Here is a 22672-nt window from a genome sequence, read left to right on the forward strand (position 1 = left end):
AATGATTATCTAATCAATAAGCTTGTTAGTCTCTTCATACGGTGACATGGAAAAATAGATACAAATGTAGGCCTAAGATCTGTTGTCCCAGGCCCATTGATAAGATGGACCAGAATTGGGTTTATAGCACATTGTATGTTGGGTGGGGGGCCTTTCCAATGATTTTGTCGCAGGCTTTGGCCAAAGCTGCCAGTGGCCTTTTTTTATCATGCAGTAACCAGCAAGCTATAAACTCAGTATGGGGGCCAGGGTGCTGGTGTCTTCTGAAGTTGTCTGAAAGCACATGGCTACTAAGCCTATTTTTCCCCTGGTCCCTGTCATTGACCTGAACAACATTGTGTTAGCAATTAATTCCCGTTACTTTCACCTCTGTTTCTGGCAACAAAAGGAAACAAACATCATTTTAACTGCGGTATCATTGTAAAAGTAATTTATTCAAATATATATGGTGGAATACTCTAGATAAGCATAATTAGAATGTTTCTCTCCTTTCATGTTTTTTAAGCAATTCAAAGTTTGATTTAAAGATCTGGGAAGAGCGCATCTTTCTGTCTGGCTCGCTCAACAGTGTCTGTGGTGGGGCGCATCGTGGCAGCTCAGTGTTGTGTTCACGAGTGGTAGACAGGGTTCGGAGGCGGTGCATCAAGCTCAGGCCCGGGCTTCTCTTGGGGCCGGCAGTCAAAGAGGGAGGCCTGGAAGGCAGCCTCGATGGTGCTCTGCTGACGGGTCTGTAATGGAGGACACTTGTGACTAAAAGATGAGAGCGAGGAATATCGTTGACAGACACAACCAAGCTACAATGACAGCTAGGACCTAACTCAGTGGTAGGGCAATTACTGTACGTATTTTGGCCCAAGGGCCAATTTGCCTTTGTCAATAATAATAATGAATAACTCGCCTCCGATCATCTGAACTTTTCCTTTTTCCTTTGGATGCTGGTGCAGCTGTGTTTACTTTCTTGTCTTCAGTTTCAGCTTCTGAGACCTTCTGAGGCTGCTGTTCTTTGTCCTGTTTGCTGCTGGGAACATCCGGGTACTTGTGGGACCACACAATATTGTTTTTGAAGGTTGACAAGGTGAAGCCTTTCAGGCCATCCGTGAGGAACCTGTCCTCCTGTCGATTGCAGACCAGCGATTTAGTCTTCGCTGAGCATCTATCCCATCTCTCCGTCGAAGGTGTAACATCACTAGATTTCTGAAATGTGGAGAAGAACAAAAGTTTCTTTGAATGTGGTTTAGGAGTGTGAAGTGATAGCTTAGCAACAGCTATTTGGGATATAACTTTTTTTTTAATTTACCTCCGCCAAGGAGGTTATGTTTTCAGTCGCGCTGGGTTATCTGTCTGTTTGTTTACTGTATCTGTTTGTTTGCCTGTCAGCAGGATAACTCAAAATGTTATGAAGAGATTTGGATGAAAGTTTGTGGAGTTGTTGGAAATGACAAAATAAACAAGTTATTACATTTTGGTGGTGATCCCAGGATTTTTTTTTAAAAAGATTCTTCACCATTGCGGGATAGGGTGAATTTTGACATTCCAGTTTCTAACTCCACAAAAAGAAGGCAGAAAGACTTGAAAAAAAAGGGCATCTATAACATAATCTATCGAACAGCTACCTTGGTGGAGGTCTGCACACTCTGAGTGCATTTCTAGTTTTGTTGTGAAAAGGTTAAATAGTGTACTCACATACTTGATGAAGCCTGCAATTCTCATTGGCCCACTCTGGTTCCATCTGAAAATCAGACATTCTTATAATTAGAGACAGGGCACAACACAATGAGTATGATTAGCATTAGGCCTACTGTTATTGTACTGCAATTCCTTACCATGTAATATTGTGATACCCTGTATTTACAGGCCTACATAATGACAACAACGTTGACTCCAATCTAATAATCAAGTGTAACTATAACTAGATTTCATTTCCTCAGAGAAAGTGCTGGGAGTATGCTTGCCTTTATCCTTGCATTTAATGCAGAAACATTTAGTATAGTGGCAACACACACAGACAAACTCATTATGTCTATAAGCAAACTTATAGACATACTGTACTTCCCAGTGGACATATTCAAGCATTTTTGTAGGATCCTATGGGGAAGGGTTAAAGGGACACTGTGCAGGAAATGGTCAAAAAAGTTACTGCAACTATGCTGATCATTGAAACTGTGTCGCCTATTGCCAAATTTGACCATTTCATGATAGTTTACTAAGTAATGAACTAATATTTTCTAGTATGGCCCAAGTACAGTCATTTTTGCAGCTAAAATGGCTATTTCTGGAAATTCAAAATGGCGGACCATGGAGAAGATCCCCCTTTTAATGTATGAAAAGTGCAATTTTTCCAGTCATAATGAATACTTAGAATTTGATGGTGGTGGTAAATATTCATGAAAAAGGTAACATTAGTGAATGGGCAGCATGAATTCTGGAAATAAACAACTAAAAATCTCACACAGTGTCCCTTTAAGGCATTGTTTCACTGTAGCATGAGATACAAGTCAAACCAGTTTAGCTTGTTGTAGAAGAAGAAGAACAAGAACAAGAAGAACAAGTCACTTCTGAATGTCGAAGAACAGGACATTCTGACATCACCTACCCTGAATAGTATCTGTTTCTTGGCCTAGTCGCACTTTCATTGTCAACTCTTATATCAGCAGACCTACTTCGCAAAGAACTATCTAGATGTTCGGTTTGGTCGGCCCATTGAATCTAGATGAACAGAAAATTCGAGAAAATGCTGTCTTACTTCATGTTTTTTAAGCAAATCAAGCATATTTTATGATCTAGGAAGACTATATCTCACTGGCACTGTGTTAGTACAGTGGTGTGTATTAAAGATTGGACATGGCAGACAGGGTTGAATATTGACAGAGCAAGCTTACATGGCTGTGGCTTCTCTTGCGGGCAGCAGTGAATGGTGTTCTCAGCCTCAACGGTGTTCTGGTGACGTGATGTCTGTAATGGAGGAAACTTCTCACTAAAAACACCAGATCCACAAGCACAGTTGACAACCAAGAGCAACCAAACTACAATGGGAGTTATGGGATCTAACTTGACAAACCTCTTTCCATCTGAACTTTTCCTTTTTCCTTTGGAAACCACTACAGACACTTTTACTTTGTTGTCATCAATATCGGCGTCTGATGGCTTAGGCTGCTTCCCTTTGTCTTGTTTGCTGGGAGCCTTCTGGCACTTGTGGGACCACACAAGATTGTTTTTGAAGGTTGACAGGGTGATGTCTTTCAGGGCATCAGTGCCCACTGCCCTGCCGTATCTCTGATTCCATACCAAGATTCAAGATTCAATAAGTTTATTGCATGTCAACACAGTTGGGATTTGTTGTGGTGCTTCCCTAACATCAAATACATAATGTACATGTAATGGACAAAGACATACAACGGCAGAGCACAGAAATATGGACAGACAGCTACGGGTACAGAGACATAGGCAGTAAACTGTAGAGGGTGCTCAGTATTCATCAGTGGACAATAGATAATAATGGTCGGTAAACATATCGTGTACTAATTTTCATAATAAAGTGCATGTTGAAGTGCAAGCAGTAGCAGTGCATACAAAAGTAGTCAGATATATTGTTGTTTGTGATGAGGCCAACCACTTATGTGTCATCTGCAAATTTAAACAGCAAAACTGATGTGGAGTGAGAGTGACAGAAATGTGTGTGTATAGGGAGTACAACAGAGGGGACAAAACACAGCCTTGTGGACTACCAGTGTTTAGGAGCATGGGCTGTGAGAGGAATTAACCAAGTCTAACAACTTGTTTTCTATCACATGGGAAATTAAAAATCAATTTACAGAGGGAAGTACTGACACACAGCTCTTGTAGAGTGTTAATCAGCTTCGTAGTTACAATGGTGCTAAATGCAGAGCTAGAATCAACAAAAAGAACATGGGCATATATGCATACCGGCATACTGTATGTGCATATGAGCATACATGTATCAGCTGAGGATTTATCCATTCTCTCCTCCAAAGGTGAAACATCATAATTCTAACACGTTAAGAACAAAAAAGTTGGATTTCTGTGTATTTGGTTTGTGAAGTGATAGCGCTGCAACATCTGGATATAACCATTTAAAAAAACAAAGTTGGGGAAAGGGTGAATGATAAAGGCCTACTTACACACTTGGCGAATGCTGTATTGGTCATTGGATCCATTTTGAAGGGTGAGATATTCGTTCTCTCCACTGCAGGGGGAATGTCACCACAATCCTAAGACATACAGAAAAAAGTGAATGTCTTCGGGTGTGTGAAGTGATAGCTCTGTAACATCTATTTGGCAAATAGCCTAACAATTTAATATACCGATACTCTGCTGTCAATGCTCAACTTATAGGCCTTCCCCAAAAGTCACTCAGGCAGGTGAAACTAGTCTAAAAAGTTACAGCTAGAATTCAAACCAAAATTAAGAAAAGAGATCATAGTGAATCTCTAAAGATCTTAGAAAATTGCACTGACTCCCAGTGAAGGCTAGAGATGAGTTTAAAGCTCCTCTCATTGTCTATAAGTCACTCAAGGACCCTAAATGTGAAAGTGAAAGTGAAAGTGAAAGTGAAAGCGAAAGTCCACTTGGGAAACTCCCATCGTCATTCTGACACACCACTCCACAGCACACAGTGCTCACTGCACACAATGAAATTGAATTTATGCCTCACCCGAGCAAGGGAGGCCCCAAACAGCACCCAAGGGAGCTGTGCGATGGGACGGTACCATGGTCAGGGTACCGCAGTCATGGAAGAGGATGGTGTAGTGCACTGGTTAATTACTTAATTTTTCTAGAGCAGTGGTTCTCAACCTTTTCTGAACTAACACCCCTTGATGTCATAAACATTCCAAAGCCCCCTTGACCTCATCATAAGCCTGCCAATGACCCCGTTAATATTGAAAAATAAAATAGACTATTGCATCCCAATGGTAACTAAGCTCTGGCCCCACTCAGCTGTATCCTTCTCAACGCCCCCTATGGCTCCCCAACGCCCCCAGTGGAGCTGTAGCGACCCCTTTGAGAAACACTTTTCCAGAGCAATATCATTCTAAAATATAGCTGCAAGCAGCAATGCGGGGCCAAGCAGTAAACTTGCCAAAGTCGCCACGGCAACAGAAGGAACTGCAGCGCCCCTTTTGGCCCAAATCTAGCCATTGTTGGTGTGCATTCCTTGGAGGGTAGTGTGATCAAGTGAACCAAGCTTAGTTTGAATCTGTTAAAGAGTTACCGAGATATGAGCTCTCTTCCTGTTACCTGTTGGTGGCGATAGAGTGTTTGAGCTCGGGATCTGGATTTTTAGGGGGGAAGTTATGGGATGGACTAGTGTGTGTGCAAAAAATCCCAGCAGAATCTGACTAACGGTTGCTGAGATATGACCTCACTTCTTGAACCAAAATTGAATTGCACAAAATTTAAAATGCCGAATTTGTTTCTTCGGGTGACATGAAATCATAAAGTGCGTTGGATTCAGCTTGGCCCAAGGAGAGTTTGAGCTGGGGATATTATTTTCTTTGTGGTAGGTCATGGGATGGACTACTATGCGTGTGAAAATCCTAGCCTAATTTGACAAACGGTTGCTGAGATATGACCTCACTTCCTGTTTTGCCACTTTTACGACAATTTTGATTGGCTGTCACGGCTAAACGATTAAAGGTATCCAATATTCTTTCAGTTCAGTTCAGAGATACTATATACCGAGTTTCGGTGAATTGGTCAAAAATTGTTGGGGAAGTAGCATTTTTATTGAATTTGACAAAATTGAAAATGGCGGGAAAACTATCCTGGCGGAAAATGACGTCATAGCGTGCGTTGGATTCGTCTTGGCTCAAGGATTCAGTGATACCAAGTTTTTGAAAATTGGCCCAGCAGTTCAAAAGTTACTAATTGCAGACACCCCACCATGTTTGTTGGTGCACTAGAGCAGGGGTGGGGAAACTTTTTTAGTTTAGGGGCCACATGAAATTCTTTGGAGGAGTGTAAGCTTTCTGATGGGAGTACTATGAACACAAACCATGTCTCCCCATGACTTTAGGTTTATATTAAAGGCAGCCACCTTTAAAACGTAATGTGTCATATTATTTGTGAAGCTGCTAATATGAAATTATATTGGGTAGTGGATAAAATAACCCCAAGGGCTGCAAAGCAACGGTACAGTGACTTAGGTTCCAACATTGCATTAGATTGTTTGGGATGGGGACCTAAAATGCTTGAGTGATCAGGAAACTTAACATGATGTATTTGCTGAATTGGAGCTTTTGGTACACAATGCTATGGGCTGCCTTAAAAAAACGGACCGGTTAGCATTTTAAGTTGCAGCAATGTGCCAGGTTTAGAATGAATCTGTTTGATGTCTGCTGACATGTGAGATGTGTTGTTTTACATTTGAGAGGTGTGTTATCTGGACAGCAACTGAATTTTAATATTATTATTGTATAAATGTATCAATTATTATTATTTAAATAAGGAATCCATTTAAAATTAAAAAATAAAGAGTGTATTGAAAAGAAATAAGTTATTTGCAACACTAAACAGAGAATCACGTTTAGCTGCTATTTAATTTATTACTTTTTGAGAGAGTGTTATTTTTGAGAGTTGTGTTTACAAACACAGGGAACCCTAGGTGTGTGCATTTCTGACACCCCCATGCAACAGAAATTGATTGGAATGTTTCCCCTTGGTTTGTTTGTAATAAATTATTAACTATTACAATTAGTATGCATACTTCATTTTATAGTTACAACTAGTTAAGTCACAAACATTTGCATGTTAGTGTTATGTTGTGCACTGGGGGATTGTTTGTTGGAGTTAGGAGCCAAATGTAGTACTGGAGGTTGGAGTTGACTGTACCACACTGATAATAGATGTTGACTGGTCAATAGAAGTACTGTAGTGCAGTGATTCTCAAACTGTGGGCCGGGGCCCACTGGTGGGTCCTGAAGGTATTTCAAGTGGGCCTTGAAATCATTTTCCAAAAATAATAATCATATATTGGTGTGTGTTGTTGTTGAGTTTTATTCTTAATTGGGTCAGAGGTGGGCCCTGAACATTTTTGACAATTGAGTGGGCCCCAAGTTGAAAAAGGTTGGGAACCCCTGCTGTAGTGAATAACTGAATGACCAAGGCTGACTGGCTGGTTTATATGACTGTTGATGGAGACATTTGCTGGTAACCGATGGCCTGCTGAGTGATGGTACAACTGCCAAGTAGAAATGGGTCCAGGTTCAGCTAAAAATAACAACAAAAACGGGGCTAACAACAAAAATGGGGAAAAAAAACAGAAAGTTGGCATTAGTCCATGGTAGTTTCATAGTGAACGGTGGAACACATTACTTTCACTGTCTTTATTGGACACTTGAGTAAAATGTATCCTACAGAAATGAGAAATAAGAGAGATTGGCCTAACTAACAGATGACAAAGGTTATATAGGCCTAGTCATATTCATTACATGGGATTTCTACATCATTAGAACAATTCATATTTTCAAAACATAGTTTACTGTTTATAGAGACTAAAATGAATGGAATATGTAAGTTGTCAATAAAGGATTAAGCATTGCAAATCTGCACAAGTTGGTTGTTGAGGGGAAAAGGACTTGGTTTAGAAATGCACAACAGAAAATGCCATTGCAGCGGAAAAAAGATAGATAGTGGTGTGTCATGTGCATGTTAATTCATGAACCATAGACACGGATGCGCAAGTGAATGTCATTTCAGAATTGAAATGATTAGGCTACTGTAACAACACTCGACACGACATGCAAGTAGGTGTTTTCATTCGCTAGGGCCTATCTCATGGATCGGGGGACACCAAGCAGCTACTTAGGCTACTTTGCTTACTGACAGAAGTGCTTCTAAAACCAACAATAATAAATAAATAAGGATTTGTGAAGGATATTTCCAACAGCTGTCTGTTTCACGAAAAACACAGTAGTAACTAGCAACAAGTTTTCATTATGTAGCCTAGTGTGCACAGAAATCAAGGTGTGAACGGGCAGAATCAATTTTTGGTCTTTTGGCGCGCTCTGCTGACAAAAAGGTGTAATGCAGTCAATAAGAGTAACTGTACACGTCATCACATCACTGCGCATGTTCACTCAGGACTAGTTGTTCGACGACAAGACATGCAAGTTTCTTCCCTGCAGTGTTTGGAAGGTAAGACTATTGTTTACCGTATATCTTTAAGGCAGTTTGTGGTTATACATACTGGATTATAAGGCAACATGTTGTTAAAGATGTTAAGTAAGTTAATCAGTAGATCATACATAGACACTAGATGTTGTGTAGAAGAACAGAAGTAGGATAGTAGCAGAGCGTATTAGTCGACTGGTCAACTCGAATCATGGACGACATGTTTGGTCCCCACGGCTAGAATTCTACAGTGTACCCCCATGAGCAGCATGCCGTCAGAATCGCTGGATTTAAAATACAAATAATGGTTCATATATCAGCAAACTTCGATTTTAGTATTAATCGAGATATCAACATACGAACACAAACGTTAACAACATCGTTCGTATAGAAGGAGTTTGCCTAAAAGAGAGTTCGTAGCCGGTGGCAGATGGACACTCCCAACTGAGATCGCTCCCGGACGTGTAGTCCCAGGTGTTTCTATCACTCCCGGACGTGTAGTCCCACCCGATTATATTTCACGTATCATCATACACTGCCAAATACAAGCAATTTAGGGTTAGGTTTAGGGTTAAGGTTAGGGTTAGAGACAAAAAAAAAACTAACACCAAAAAGATAACAAGCTCCGTTATGGCGGTGGGATCGATAGTCTGGCTAGTGCCGACAGGGGAGCGTCCTGCGTTGGGAGCGACAATCAGGGAATCGCTCCGTGTTGCTTTCCATGTTGCTGTTGCTGTTGTCGTAGGTAGAGCCATTGCAAAGTCAATATTTAAGTAATATACAGAAATAATATTCACAACAATGGTCAAGCTCATGTACAGGGGCATTGGTGATCCGTGCAGCAAAGTTGTTAATATACGGTTTTGTGTAGTAGGATAAAGGTAAACGTTGGCCAACGGCGCTAGCCTACATTAGGTTGCGTAATCCAAAATGTTGTTTTCATGGATACTGTGCATGCAGCATACTGTGACAAGGATGACGTAATTTTTGGAGAATTGCCTAGATGTTATAATCGTCATTGCAGTTAGGCGAAAATGTGATGAAGTCCGCTTTTATGCAAGTAGGTTTATTAATATGGGTGGTGTCGCCATGATTTCGCCGCCGCCATTGGCGTCTGTTGTTGCACAACATTGTACCAACGGCGAAAGTTAGGAGTTTAGAATATCATGGTGATATTATGGTGATATTGTTGACACAGATAACGGTAGACATGTGGATATGAGTTGCTGTCACACGTTATACAGCTTAAAGTACTGTGCCAAAATAAGACAGGAAATTGTTTATAAATGTCTGCATAACGTTTGGAATAATACTGTGTATTTTCTGGCGGCAGAGCAAGTGGTGTTAGACAAATGTCCCTTGCGCTTCCACGTTCCCATGATCATTATGGAATTATCTTTTTTGTGCTCTTTTCTGAGGGTTCATCGTATGGGATGTTGTTATTTGTTTGGGGGGTGAAAGTTGCATTTTGTAACAGTCGTTATGATGAATAGGCCTACTATGATTTTAACTATTTGAAAGTATATTTAAAAAGATGTGTTTTGTAATGAACTCATAGACAGTAATGTGTGGTAGAGGATAGTTTTCTCCTGTTGCTACAATAATGCAACAACAACCACTACTACTACAATTGGTAATTATAATAATATGATTATGCTTTTTATTGTATAGTTACAGTAGGCCTAATGGTTATAAAATAAATTCCTACTCTATTTCATCCTACTACTACTGCTTAATAATTGCAATAAACGATGTCATGATATCAAGTAACTAATTGAATTACTAACCTTTGTTTCTCTTTTGCAGTGTTTTGCCATTTGGGATAAAAAAGGTAACATTATTATGTATGATATTACTTGTGAAAATGCTTGCATGATTCGTTTATTCAGTTTTGTTCAAGTATGTTGCCTATTGACATTAGTGATCAAAATGGCACCATGCAGGAATTCTGTTAGTAGGGGCAATGGGTCGTGGGCAATGGCAACTGGCAGTCTGTCAAACTGGGGAGGTTAGTCAATTATAATATGTTTAGATCGTAAAAAAGGGAGGGGGGGGGGTGTGGAGTTAATTTTGACCATCTTACATTGGTCTTGAGCAAATAATGGCTGAAAACACAGTACACGACTCTTGTTGAAACTCATTTGTTGGAAAGCTGGTATACTAGGCAAATTGTTTTTAATGACTATCATTTCAATTCAGATTTTTGTGAGGGATTGTGCAGCTGTGAGTTTTGGAGTAAGCACAGGGACGTCCAAAAGAGAGCTGGTGCCACTGTCACAATATATTGTAATTTAACATTACCTCCTTTATATTGATTGGAAAGTTATAGTGAAAATACTGTCATTACCGTCTGACTGTATACCTGACTTAACAAAATATTTTTTTTATCATTACATTGCTGCATAATATGTGATTGTTTGAGTTTGGCGGCTGTTTGTTTGTTATCGTGGGTGCACAGTTTTCCATTTGGGTGCGCCAAATCCTTAATTCATTACTAGACATGGCCAACAGTAGGTAACAGCTTCCTTATCATGGGACCAAGTCAATATTAGGCATTGCTCTGTTATTATGCTTGATTTTCATGCATTTGTTTGCAGTTTGCATGCACTTTTTTCTTGCAAATAGTTTTGTCAAAAGTATTCTACCTAAAATTTTGGAATTGCGAGATTAATAAAATAGTGCATGACTGTATTGTTACACTACGTTTACAAGAATATGTACACAACATTGGAATATACTACTTTTTTACTGATTACCACAACCAGACTTCTCAGATCACATATTTGCATGGCTTAAGTACAAGATGGACCGTAAAGCTTGACTTGTCCCTTATCTCTTCTCTACTCTTGTCTTCCATACTCCTAGAAAGACTTAGTCTACGGAAGTAAAAAGATATTTGGGCTATAACCACTAAATGTTTCGGATTTTACAATTAAAGGCACATATTCACATATGCCATTAGGCCAGTGAAACTGGACTCGTGGGTTTGTCATGAGGGGAAAAAACTTCAAGCAGGTGTTAGGTAAATTGTGGAATCTTATAATTGATTGATTTCATTTTTAAGCTGAACATATGCATATCTATGAAGCTGGGTTTGAATAGTAATGTTATATATAGCTAAATCATTAATCAACACAAATTTGGTATACAGCAAGGCACAACAATTGCACACAGAGTTTCAAGGCAAACCATGTATAGTGCTTCTGTGTACTGTCTGTTGTTACAATAAGGCCCCCCAACACCAATATAGGAGGGCACTGGGTCTCGGGGCAAATGCTTTGCTTTCCCCCTTTATAGCTCAGCCCACAGCATTGGTAAACATTAATAAAGGTGTTAGTAAGAACACTCTGTGGTGTACACATAAAAGAATATTATCTGTAAGTGGTCATTTGTTTAGAAGGTGCAGTATTCACTGTGTGATGAAAATGTAAGCTCAAAAGTGCACAAGTCAAGTTAAGCTTTGCACAAAAAGGACCTGAAGTGTGAGAATGTCTGTTTCAGTACAGAAGCCCCTGCCTGTTAAAAAAACTACTGTGCTTGTATTTGACTATCTGCCAAGTTTGTTTTGTGGGCTGATGTAGACCTAAACGAGTCATGCCACACACACACACACACACACCAATCAACGTGCTATACCATAATGCATGCATTTTTAAAAGAAATGTATGAATCTTTGCAACATAGACTGTGTGCCAGACTTGTAAGCAAGCACTAGATATGTCACTGAACCACATCACAAAGGTTAGTGCATTTCTTTATACAGGTGATGCTAATGAAAACTGTGCTAAAATGGTATGGTGCACTTCTGTGTTTACAACAGATGCCTCGTCGCAATAAAAAGTCTCAAGCCGCAAAAAGGCGCTATGTTCCACTGGACATGCATGCAGAAGGCCAGCGACAGCCAAAGGTCCAGAAGTCTTTTGCAGATGTTGTGGTATGTTATAAAACATGTAGCTACATCTTTTTTTTTTGCTATGAAATATTTAAATACTAAATATTTAGATGGTGTTAAATGTAAAAAAATAACTTATTGTAAAATAACCATGCACTATTTTGAATTAAGGTTATTGTTCAAGATTTAAGTTAGAGCCCCCCTCACTGTTTTTTTTCTTTTTTGCTGCTTATTCTGTTATTTGGCTATATGGATTTTGTTTACTAGACTAGAAGGGCTGTGTATGAGCATGTTCAAATATGTTTGTAAACTACCTGAAACATTTGTTTGCAATATGGGCATTTCACAGTGTTCATTGGTATTCACTCATATTTCATTTTTTGATGTAAAACATGGCTTCTGTTGTGTTTTAAGCAGCGTTTTGTTAATATTTTTGTCTTCAGTTATTCACTGAATGGCAAATACATAACGATCTTAGACGTGTTTGTCTGGAAACTTGTTAGGGAATGCTGGTGAACACTGAACTTATTGAGTTGCATACTTGTTAAACCAGATGTTTAGGGTGTTTTTAAAGAACATTATGGACATGCCCATAGACAGCCTGTAAGGCTAATAAACCAAATTAGCAGAAAAAAACTGAAAATGCAATTAACATTAAAAAAAAACAATAAGGGGAACTCTAAAGTTTTTTTCAGACAACTCAGAAAAGGGGTTTAATGTACAAATTTGCTCTTTAAGGAGGTAGATGATATTTCTACTGCTGCAAGCTTTTTCTTTTCATAACTTTTGGCAACTGTTGTTACGTGTGTGTGTGTGTGTGTGTGTGTGTGTGTGTGTGTGTGTGTGTGTGTGTGTTTGTGTGTGTCAGGGCTTGACACTGGCACGAGCAACCAGCCAAATGCTGGTAAAACCTGACTGTGGCTAGTAAGAATTTCAGTCTCATTAGCCAAATTGGCAGGTAGCTTATTCTATGGTATGACATATCAGCATAGTCTTTATTCTGCACTTTGCCATCTATCCATTGTTCGTATGTAGTTCAAGGAAAAGCTCAGTTACTCGGTGTCGAAGTGCATTCATCTTCTGTGTGTGTGTGTGTGTGTGTGTGTGTGTGTGTGTGTGTGTGTGTGTGTGTGAATTTATTGAATAATCTTCCAAAATAAAGCAAATGTACAAGTGTAATATACGTCTGCCCAATGGGACCCCTCTAGGAATTCTGACACGCAGATTGGGAAAAACTAGGTGACATGACGATGTTATTGGTACTTTGTTGTGTGTTGAAATGTTTAGTCATTCTTTCCCATGCTTGCGTTTTGTCCAGCAGAGGGCAAAGGTGGACTTTGTGCTGTTTTCTAGTTTTGAAATGTGCATAGATTGCATACATTTGCAACATTCAATTATTTTACTCTGATTACATTTTTTTTTTTTTTTGCTTTTTACAGAAACCTGTTGAGAGACCACAGTCCACAGCTGATGTTGAAAGCAGACAGCGGTTTTCAGAGGCCCCGCTGTTTGCTGAAGTTTTGCAGACCTCTGAAACGGTGGCGCTGCCGACTCAGCCTGCATCTTTGTCCCTCTGTGACACCTCTATCTCACCTGACATAACTGATTTTTCTATCTTTCCTATCCTTCACAACAACAAAGCAAGCAAAAGCACTTTGCATTCTCGTTCAAACAAACACAGTGATTTTGTCAACAAGTCTGTGCTCTCAAACAAACTCAGTCAAGGTCAAATGACTTCAATTACTCAACCTCTAAACAATCCTCAAACAACTATGCAAGTTACTGACAACTATGTGAAAGCTCTACATTCTTCCTATAGTCAGTCTGTTGACCTTGCAGATAATCGCGTCCTAACAGGATCCTTTCATCAAGGTGATGCTCAGTTTGGCGATGCGGCTGAAAGACAATGTGGACCAACCAGCCTGGTTGCAGCTTTGAAATGTAAAATAAAGAATGTGTTGACCTGGGATTGTGCTGATGTAAATGATGTTGTTGTACATGGAACTTCACTGTATAACTGTCTGAAAAATGCCAACAAAATTAAAGATATAAATCAACGTCGTTCCTACCTGTCTGTGACTGAATTGCCTAATAATCACCATGTGTGGAATACAGAGTTTTCAATAAGATATGGTGAATCTTTTACCGGTGCTATTGACCTTGAGAATGATAATGGTTTGTCTGACCTGATCATGCCACTTGATGTAGCTTTGCAACGGACTCTACTGGACAATGATGCAGGTGTGGTAACCATTCGTACTAGTACATTTGCTGTTGTAAAGCAGGGGTCTTGGTTTGCATTTTTCGACTCCCATGGAAGAAAGGTAAACAAGCAAGGACGGCTGGCAAGTTCTGTTTCGTTTTTTAGTTCTATAGACAGCCTTTACAGCTATGTGGTTGAACTAGGACGATCATTCAAACGTTCACTACCAGATGATGACAATGAAGTTCTCTTTGAAGTGACTGGTGTTGATGTTATGACGATTCCACATGACGACGTCGCCAATGACATTAAGGGTGTTGCAAACTGTTCATATGAATGTAGCACAGCTAACTTGACATCTATTCCTAGTGAGGTTTTTGAAAATGAAACAAAATCTACAAGGGCAGAACAAGAAGTGATTGATATACACATTGATGCTGACGATGTTATGATTGCAAATATATCTGACAGATCTGGGTCAACCAAAAATGTAGGCCTAAATGTTAAAACTCAGTATGAGAACACAAATAAGCGAGAGTATGATGCAATGAGTGTCCCTGATAAAGTATACCTGCCATTCGTGACAGAACCAGAACTAGATGTGATTGCTTTACCAATTGATGACGATGTTATGATTACAAATGTATCTAGCATACCAGAAAAGCCACATGAGAATTTAAATGTTAAACCTCAGTATAAGAACACAAACAAACGCAAGTCTGCAGCAGTGATGGCCCCTGATGAAGTATTCATAACTAGTGTGACCAATGAACAACGATCGTTTACCCCTTTAACTAGGCAAGATCGGGACACTTTGTGTACACTCTTGGAATTACCTAAAACTATGTGCAATTCCATACCATCCAGAATTGTTCAGGTCAGTGATATTGGGTCTCCGTGTAAAATAAGAAATATCAAACCAGACGGGAATTGCTTCTATCGTAGCCTTGCATTCAGCATTTGTGGGGATGAGGAAAAGCATCTGAAAATCAGAAGGGCTGCCGTGAAACACCTACAACACAACAGTTTGCACTTATTTGAGAGAGCAGTACACTTCTGTTGGAGATTATGTGGAACAATCTAGAATATTTTATTCAGGTTCGTGGGTTACCGAAATCGACATCTTTGCAGCTGCCAGTTTCCTACAATGTGACATAATGACATACAATAATGACAGATGGAATGTTCATGGTCCTACAAAGTTGTCAAATACATGGTCGCATCTATTTAGTAAATCAGTCAGGAAACCATTATGATGCTGTGTTGTGCGTGAAAAACAAACAAAATAGAATTTGTGCCGGAATGTGTTGTCAGAGCGAGGTGCGCACTCGTCCTCAGCGAAAGCGAAAGTTGGACCAACCAGGAAGAGATGTAGAGAAAAAGCGGCAGCGGTATCAAAATGATAACAACTACAGAAAAACAAAACGTGCAAAAATTTAGGAAAAGTACCACAAAGACAAAGGTATGAAACAGAAAAAGCGTCAACATTCTCGTGACAAATTTTTATATAGGCCTAGGCCTAAATATCAGACAAACCCAGAGTTTCATGAGCATGTCGGCCTATTTCACAGCTGTCAAAAGAGATACATTCAGATTTCAAAAGCAGCATATTTTCAAAGAAAATACAAAAATGACAACAAAATTTAGAAGCGTTAGACGTCACTACTCAAAAGTTACATATCACACCAACCAAACATTTCAAAATGCTGTGCGAAATTACAGTACACACAAATACAAGTCAAACCTAATTTTCCAAAAGAAAATGAAACAATACAATAAAACAAAGTACCAGGACAATGAAAAAATACGCTTATCTAAAATCAACACAAGTATCAATAAACACAAAAATTCAAAGCAAAAACAAAGAGACATTGATTGTGCAATTGATAATTTTCGAAAAAATGTAAGCCGTGGACCAGAGCATGTCTGTTCTTGTTGTCACAGATTGCTTTTTAGAAGGCAAGTCATTGAATGTAAACCCCAAAACTATGCAAACAAACGACCTGAAGTTGCTAAGATGGCTAAAAGATGCATAACAACACAATATTTGCATGTTTGTGACTGTGACTGTCAGACTGAATGTTACTTGGCTGAAAGCCCTGCAACGAAATTGTGGATCTGTCACACATGTCATCAGAAGATTAATTCAGGCACACTTCCACAAGAAAGCGTGACCAACAACTTGGAATTACATGAAATTCCTCCAGAGCTGAAATGTTTGAATTCTTTAGAACAGCATCTAATAGCCAAAAACATATGCTTTATGAAGTTGCTGTGTTTACCAAGAGGGCGTCAACGAGGTTGTCATGGACCCTGTGTTTGTGTTCCTATAAATTCTCAAACCGTGACAAACGTTCTACCAAGAGATGAAAGTGATGATAAGATGATCAGAATAAAATTAAAAAGAAAAATAAGCTACAAAAACTTTTATGAATTCCAATTTGTACACACAGAAAGAGTCAGAAATGCGTTGAGATATTTAATAAAGAACAACTTTTGGTATGATGATGTCATTTTGAATGATCAGTGGTTGAACTCATTGGATGGTACTGACCATGAAAACGATGAAACAGATGATAAAGACAATGTCGAAAACAGTGATGATGAGGAGCATGACAATGAGGAAAAAGAGGAAGAATTGACCTACATTAAAGATCAGTCGGGACTAGTTTCAGACACATCCTTACAACCGATTGACATTGGATCTGAAATAGTTGATCAGCATTTTCAAGACATACTAAGTATGGCACCTGCTGAAGGCAACAGTCCAGTTAGTTTACTATCTGATAAAACCAATGAAAGCAAGTGTTTTCCTGTCTTGTATCCTCTAGGCGGGCCTACGTTTCATTCTGAAAGAGAATCGAAAATAACTCTTTCAAGGTACTTGAATACACGTTTACTGAATGCTGATGGACGGTTTGCACGGAACACTGATTTTCTTTTTTACGCTCAATACATTTCAGAAGTAAATCAAGTGCAAAATAGCATTTCAATTGCATTACGCAAAGGCTCGCAGAAAGACGTGTCACCAGAGACCTTGCTGAACTCTGACTCACTCAAAACATTGTTGCATAACAATGAGGGCTACAAATTTTTGCGTGGCATTCGTGGAACACCCCCATATTGGATGTCTGTGCAGAAAGATTTATTTGCTATGATAAGACAGCTGTCTATACCAACATTTTTTGCGTCATTTAGTTCCGCAGATTTAAGATGGCCTGATTTTTTGTCCAGTCTGCAAAGGGCTGAGGGAAAGGAAGCAAATGTTGCAGATCTTGATTGGTCAGACAAAACCAAGTTGGTCCGTTCAAACCCTGTTACAACAGCACGCCTCTTTGATGAACGTTGGCACTCTTTTTTGAAAGATGTAATCCTGTCACCAGCTGAACCAATAGGTAAAATAATCGACCATTTCTATCGCGTCGAATTTCAACAGCGCGGGAGTCCTCATATACACGCTTTATTCTGGGTGGCAAACGCACCGAAAATTGACACACACAGTGACGCTGAAGTGACAGCTTTCATAGACAAATATATCACATGTCAACTTCCAACAGACAAAGACTCTGAGCTTTATGAAACCGTTAACAGTGTACAGAAACACAGCACCAGGCATTCCAAGACGTGTCGCAAAAAGAACACTGTGTGTAGGTTTCACTTTCCACGGCCCCCGTCACAAAAAACGTTCATTACAAGAAGTGTAAGTTCAGAGGATGCTGATGAAACTAAACGTGCTAGTGATATCATCAACACAGTCAGAGCTGCATTAACTTCACCAGATTTTGATTTCAAGTCAACAGCTGCATTTTTTCAATCTCTGGGAATTGAGCAAAGTGTATTTGAATGGGCATACAATATGTGGACCACAAAGAAAAGCATTGTAATGAAACGAAATCCTTCAGACATTTGGGTGAACCAATACAATAAACACTTACTTCGAGCTTGGCAAGGCAACATGGATATTCAGTTTGTCACAGATGCACATTCTGCTGCTGTATACATACTATCATATGTCACAAAAGGAGAAATGGAACCAGGTTTGCTCTTACAACGTACTCAAATGGAAGCGTTAAATGGCAATGTGGATGCAAAAGCAGCATTCCGGCAGCTTGGAAGTGTTTATCTCCACAACAGAGAAGTGTCAGCTCAAGAGGCAGTGTATCGCTTAACACAAATGCACTTGAAAGAATGCTCTCGTGATGTACAATTCATTCCTGTTGGTGAAAATCCTATGAGGATGAGTTTACCCTTGCATATGCTACAAGCCCAAGCTCAGCAGATGACTGAAAATAATGAAAACATTTGGATGACCAATATCGTTGAACGTTATACCAACAGGCCTCAGTCAGAGGAAATGAAAACTTTATGCCTGGCAACTTTTTGTAGTGAATACAGAGTGCTTTCAAAATCTGAGGTTTCCAAAAACAAAGAATCACAGACAATAATTGAGTTAAACAACAACTTTGGATTTCTGAAAAAACGAACCCGATCACAACCTGCTGTTGTAAGATATCCACGATTTTCTCCAACAAAAGATCCAGAAAAATATTATCATTCATTGTTACAATTGTTTTTGCCACACTATGAAACCCTTCACCTCAAGCCACCTCCTTTCGAAACATATGAACATTTTTACAACAATGGTGCAGTTAAATGTGGTACTGATGTTCAAACTGTCAAGTCAATTGTGGATGACAACAAAGCTCTGTTTGAAAAAGACAGCGATGAGCTTGACAAAGCTGAACAATTGTTGCAAACTGACATTGATCTCACAGATGCGTGGGCTATTTTAGCTCCAGAAGCGGAAGATGAAAGGCTGCATTGTTTGCAACTTATGAAAGACAAAGTTGTTGAAGATGAAAATGACGATGACATAGCAACTAATATCCCTGATTTGAGGGCCAACCCACAAACTGTGTACTCCTTGGAAACTAATCATGTTACAATGCCAAGACAAGATGCATTGGATTTATTACGATCATTAAATCAGGAACAGTCTGCAGTCTTTTACTCAGTTCGCAACTGGTGTTTGCAGAAACGTTTTGGAAAAAACCCTGAACCATTACGCTTGTTCCTTACTGGTGGTGCTGGTGTTGGCAAAAGTCATTTGATAAAAGCCATACATTATGAAAGTACGAGGTTGTTACAAGATGATGAACATCCAGATGAGCTACCTGTCATTTTAACAGCGCCTACAGGAGTAGCGGCTTACAATATTCGTGCATCAACAATACACAACACCTTTTCAATTAATGCAAATGCAACTCTGCCTTATCAACCCCTTGGTGATGAAAAAGTGAACTGTTTACGCAACAAAATGAGGAATTTGCAAATTTTGATCATTGATGAGATCTCAATGGTGGATCACAAGCTTTTATCTTACATCAGCGGAAGATTAAGACAGATAAAACAGACAAAAGATTACTCATTTTTCGGAAAAATTTCGGTTATCTGTGTTGGGGATTTTTACCAACTCAAACCTGTGAAAGGGACACCACTCTATGCTGACAACAGAGGAGTTAATCTGTGGGAAAACAATTTTGAAATTGTTGAACTGACCACTGTTGTTAGACAACAAAATGCTACGTTTGCAGAGACACTGAATCGCCTCAGAGTGCGTAAAAAAACACAAGCTCTCAATAGTCGTGATGTGCGCACATTGAAACAACGTGAAATTGAAGATGACCATTCGATCTTGCATATATATGCAACAAATGCAGAAGTGCAAGAATATAATGTCAAAAAATTGAATGACACATGTCCAGATGTAATCCAGATATTGGCCCAAGATTTTCAGCGAAATCCTAAAACCGGAAGAATGGAAAAGATGGCTGGCTTTCACACCAAAGTTTTTAATTCGTGTTTGCCTAAATGTGTCCAAGTTGGTATCGGAGCGCGTATTTTGCTCTTGAAAAACTTAAATGTGCAAGACGGGCTCACAAACGGAGCGACAGGAGTGATAGTAAATATTATAGACGGTGATGATGATAACAATCTTCCAAAAGCCATTTATGTTGAATTTGATGACCCTAACGTTGGAAGGATTCAGCGAGCTCAATCAAACAGACAATCTGAACGTTCAACTGAATTGCAAGTACAAGAAGACCAAATTAGTAACAATGGTGGAGTGCGAAGACAATATCCTATTGGTTTGGCATGGGCTGTGACTGTCCACAAGTGTCAGGGCCTTACAGTTGAACGGGCATTTGTATCTTTACGCAAGATACTTGCAGCTGGCCAGGCATACGTTGCCTTAAGTCGTGTGAAAAATCTCGAAGGACTGATCATTGACGAACTCAAAGACTCTGCTATATATTGTGATGAGAAAGTTCAAGCAGCCATGGAAAACATGCCAAAATTCAACTGTGGAAAATCAATCTCTAATGATGAAAACACAGGATGTCGAATTGCACTACATAATGTTCAAAGTCTAAAAGCCCACATTAAGGACATTGAAGCTCATGGAACATTGATGAAAGCTGATTGCATTTGTTTAACGGAGACATGGCTAAATGCAAACTCTCAAGACATACCACAACTTCCAGGATTTACCTTCCAACACAATCCAAGAATAAACTGCTATGATGAGTCTGAAGCTGTTTTTGCACAGTTGAAACAAAAGAAAGGAGGTGGAGTTGGCATTTATTGTGGTGACAAACTTGATGTGCAGGTATCACTTCCACAGACATGTAATTTGGAGTGTCTATATTTTGAAATACCACATGTAAATGTCATTGCTGCTGTTTTATACAGNCCTAGGTCTTATGCCATCGGTGTATTTAGACAGCAGCTGCTGCAGGTCATACATGAAATTGAAAAATACCCTGGGAAAAAGCTAATCATGGGCGACCTCAATGAAGATGTCTTTGTATCCTCTACGATTGCAAACTTACTTGATCAGTATGGATACAAACAATGCGTGGAAACATTCACTTCAGAAAAAAATACCTTAATAGATCATGTTTACTTTAAAGGTGCAGAAAACATTATTGTGGAGGTTGTACCAACTTACTTTAGTTTTCATGAAGCGATTCTCATTTCCCTCCATTAGTTTTTACTGAATTACTTAAGTTTTCATGAAGTGATTCTCTTACACCAATAACTCCTTTTTGCATTGAAAGAGGACAACCAAAAACTGCTCATTGATAGGTTCACATGATGATACAGTGCTATACAGCAGCCTATTACGTTGTCATATTTCCATAAAAATTTTAGAATCATAATATTCATAAAATCTCTGATTACACAGTCACTTATGTGGGTATGCATGGGGAGGTCATGGTGGGTGGGTAAATGGGTGGGTGGAGGCAAGGAAATTCTATTATCTATAACTTCTTTGCAGAAATGCCCATACACTTTGCTTTAAAAATCTGGAAAACAAATTCAAGAAATATATATTTTTTAATTTACTTACTATATTAATATTATGATAACAATGTTTCCATTCAATAATGACAATTTGGGTCATTCCATGAACTTGATATCACCTTGGCTTTTCGTTTATTACATTGATTTTTATTTTCTTTAACAGTGACAATATTGGTCATTCCATGAAATTGATATCACCTCTCCTATGCATTGATTTACATTTACTGTTTTATTTACAACTGGCAAACTGTTGTTTAACATGTCCGTTCCTATATCAACTGAATTTTAAAGTGTTGTACCTTTCTCCCTTTTAACTGTGTTGTACTTGTTTGGGTAATTAACTACACTAAAGAGGACATTGTTCAATATGAATTGACTGCTGCTGTGCAATTATGACTGTCGTTCATGGAATTACGCAGCATTCTACTCTTGTGCTTGATATGGACCCCAAGACTGATTCAGGAGCTACACCAGTCATTCATGGAATTCTACATGCCTCTCTACTGTGGGTAGAAAAGCTGAGACTGAATTATGAACTGCACCAAACAGTTATCATGGACTAAATACCCATTCTACTGGCCTCTTTGCAGTGGGTATAACACCAAAGACTGAATCAGAACTGCACCAAACAGTCTTTCATGGAATAAATCCTCCATCCCACTCGCCTCTTTGCTGTGGGACTTCACACCGGAACCTGAATCATGAACTTCATCATAGGAATTAGGACCCTCAGACAAGCACTGCACCAAATAGTCATTCATGGAATATAACTCCATTCTACCCGCCTTTTTTTTTACTGTGGGTATAACACCTGGGACTGAATCATGAACTGCACCAAACAGATTCCCAGATTCCTCTCGCATCTTTTTTTGTGGAAATGAAGACCTGAACATTGACACATCATCATCACATCTCTGGAACTCTGCAGCACTGTAAATGTCAAATGTACTATACATGCATATCACCCTTGTGACTTGTGACTGTGATCAAATCAAAAAACCCTAATGATTGTTAGTAATGGGTAAGCGTTGAACAGTCATAAAAAAACGGTGAGCAGTCATGGGTAAGCGTTTTTGGAG

At 39.2% G+C, this 22672-nt stretch overlaps 1 protein-coding gene across 1 annotated transcript in view; it reads right to left on the bottom strand.

Moving 5' to 3' along the window:
• Positions 1 to 413: 413 nt before the first annotated feature.
• Positions 414 to 22672, bottom strand: part of LOC134451220 (uncharacterized) — a 30276-nt gene continuing 8017 nt past the window's right edge. The window contains exons 3-9 of the mRNA XM_063201509.1: positions 4140 to 4229; positions 3059 to 3273; positions 2880 to 2952; positions 2594 to 2706; positions 1684 to 1729; positions 899 to 1194; positions 414 to 728 (exon numbers count right to left, since the gene is read on the bottom strand). Of these exons, the coding sequence (XP_063057579.1) occupies positions 473 to 728; positions 899 to 1194; positions 1684 to 1729; positions 2594 to 2706; positions 2880 to 2952; positions 3059 to 3273; positions 4140 to 4175 (1035 nt within the window). The 5' untranslated portion in view covers positions 4176 to 4229 and the 3' untranslated portion in view covers positions 414 to 472. The remainder of the gene's footprint in view (positions 729 to 898; positions 1195 to 1683; positions 1730 to 2593; positions 2707 to 2879; positions 2953 to 3058; positions 3274 to 4139; positions 4230 to 22672) is intronic.

This window comes from Engraulis encrasicolus, chromosome 6, assembly GCF_034702125.1.
Source record: "Engraulis encrasicolus isolate BLACKSEA-1 chromosome 6, IST_EnEncr_1.0, whole genome shotgun sequence".
NCBI lineage: Eukaryota > Metazoa > Chordata > Actinopteri > Clupeiformes > Engraulidae > Engraulis > Engraulis encrasicolus.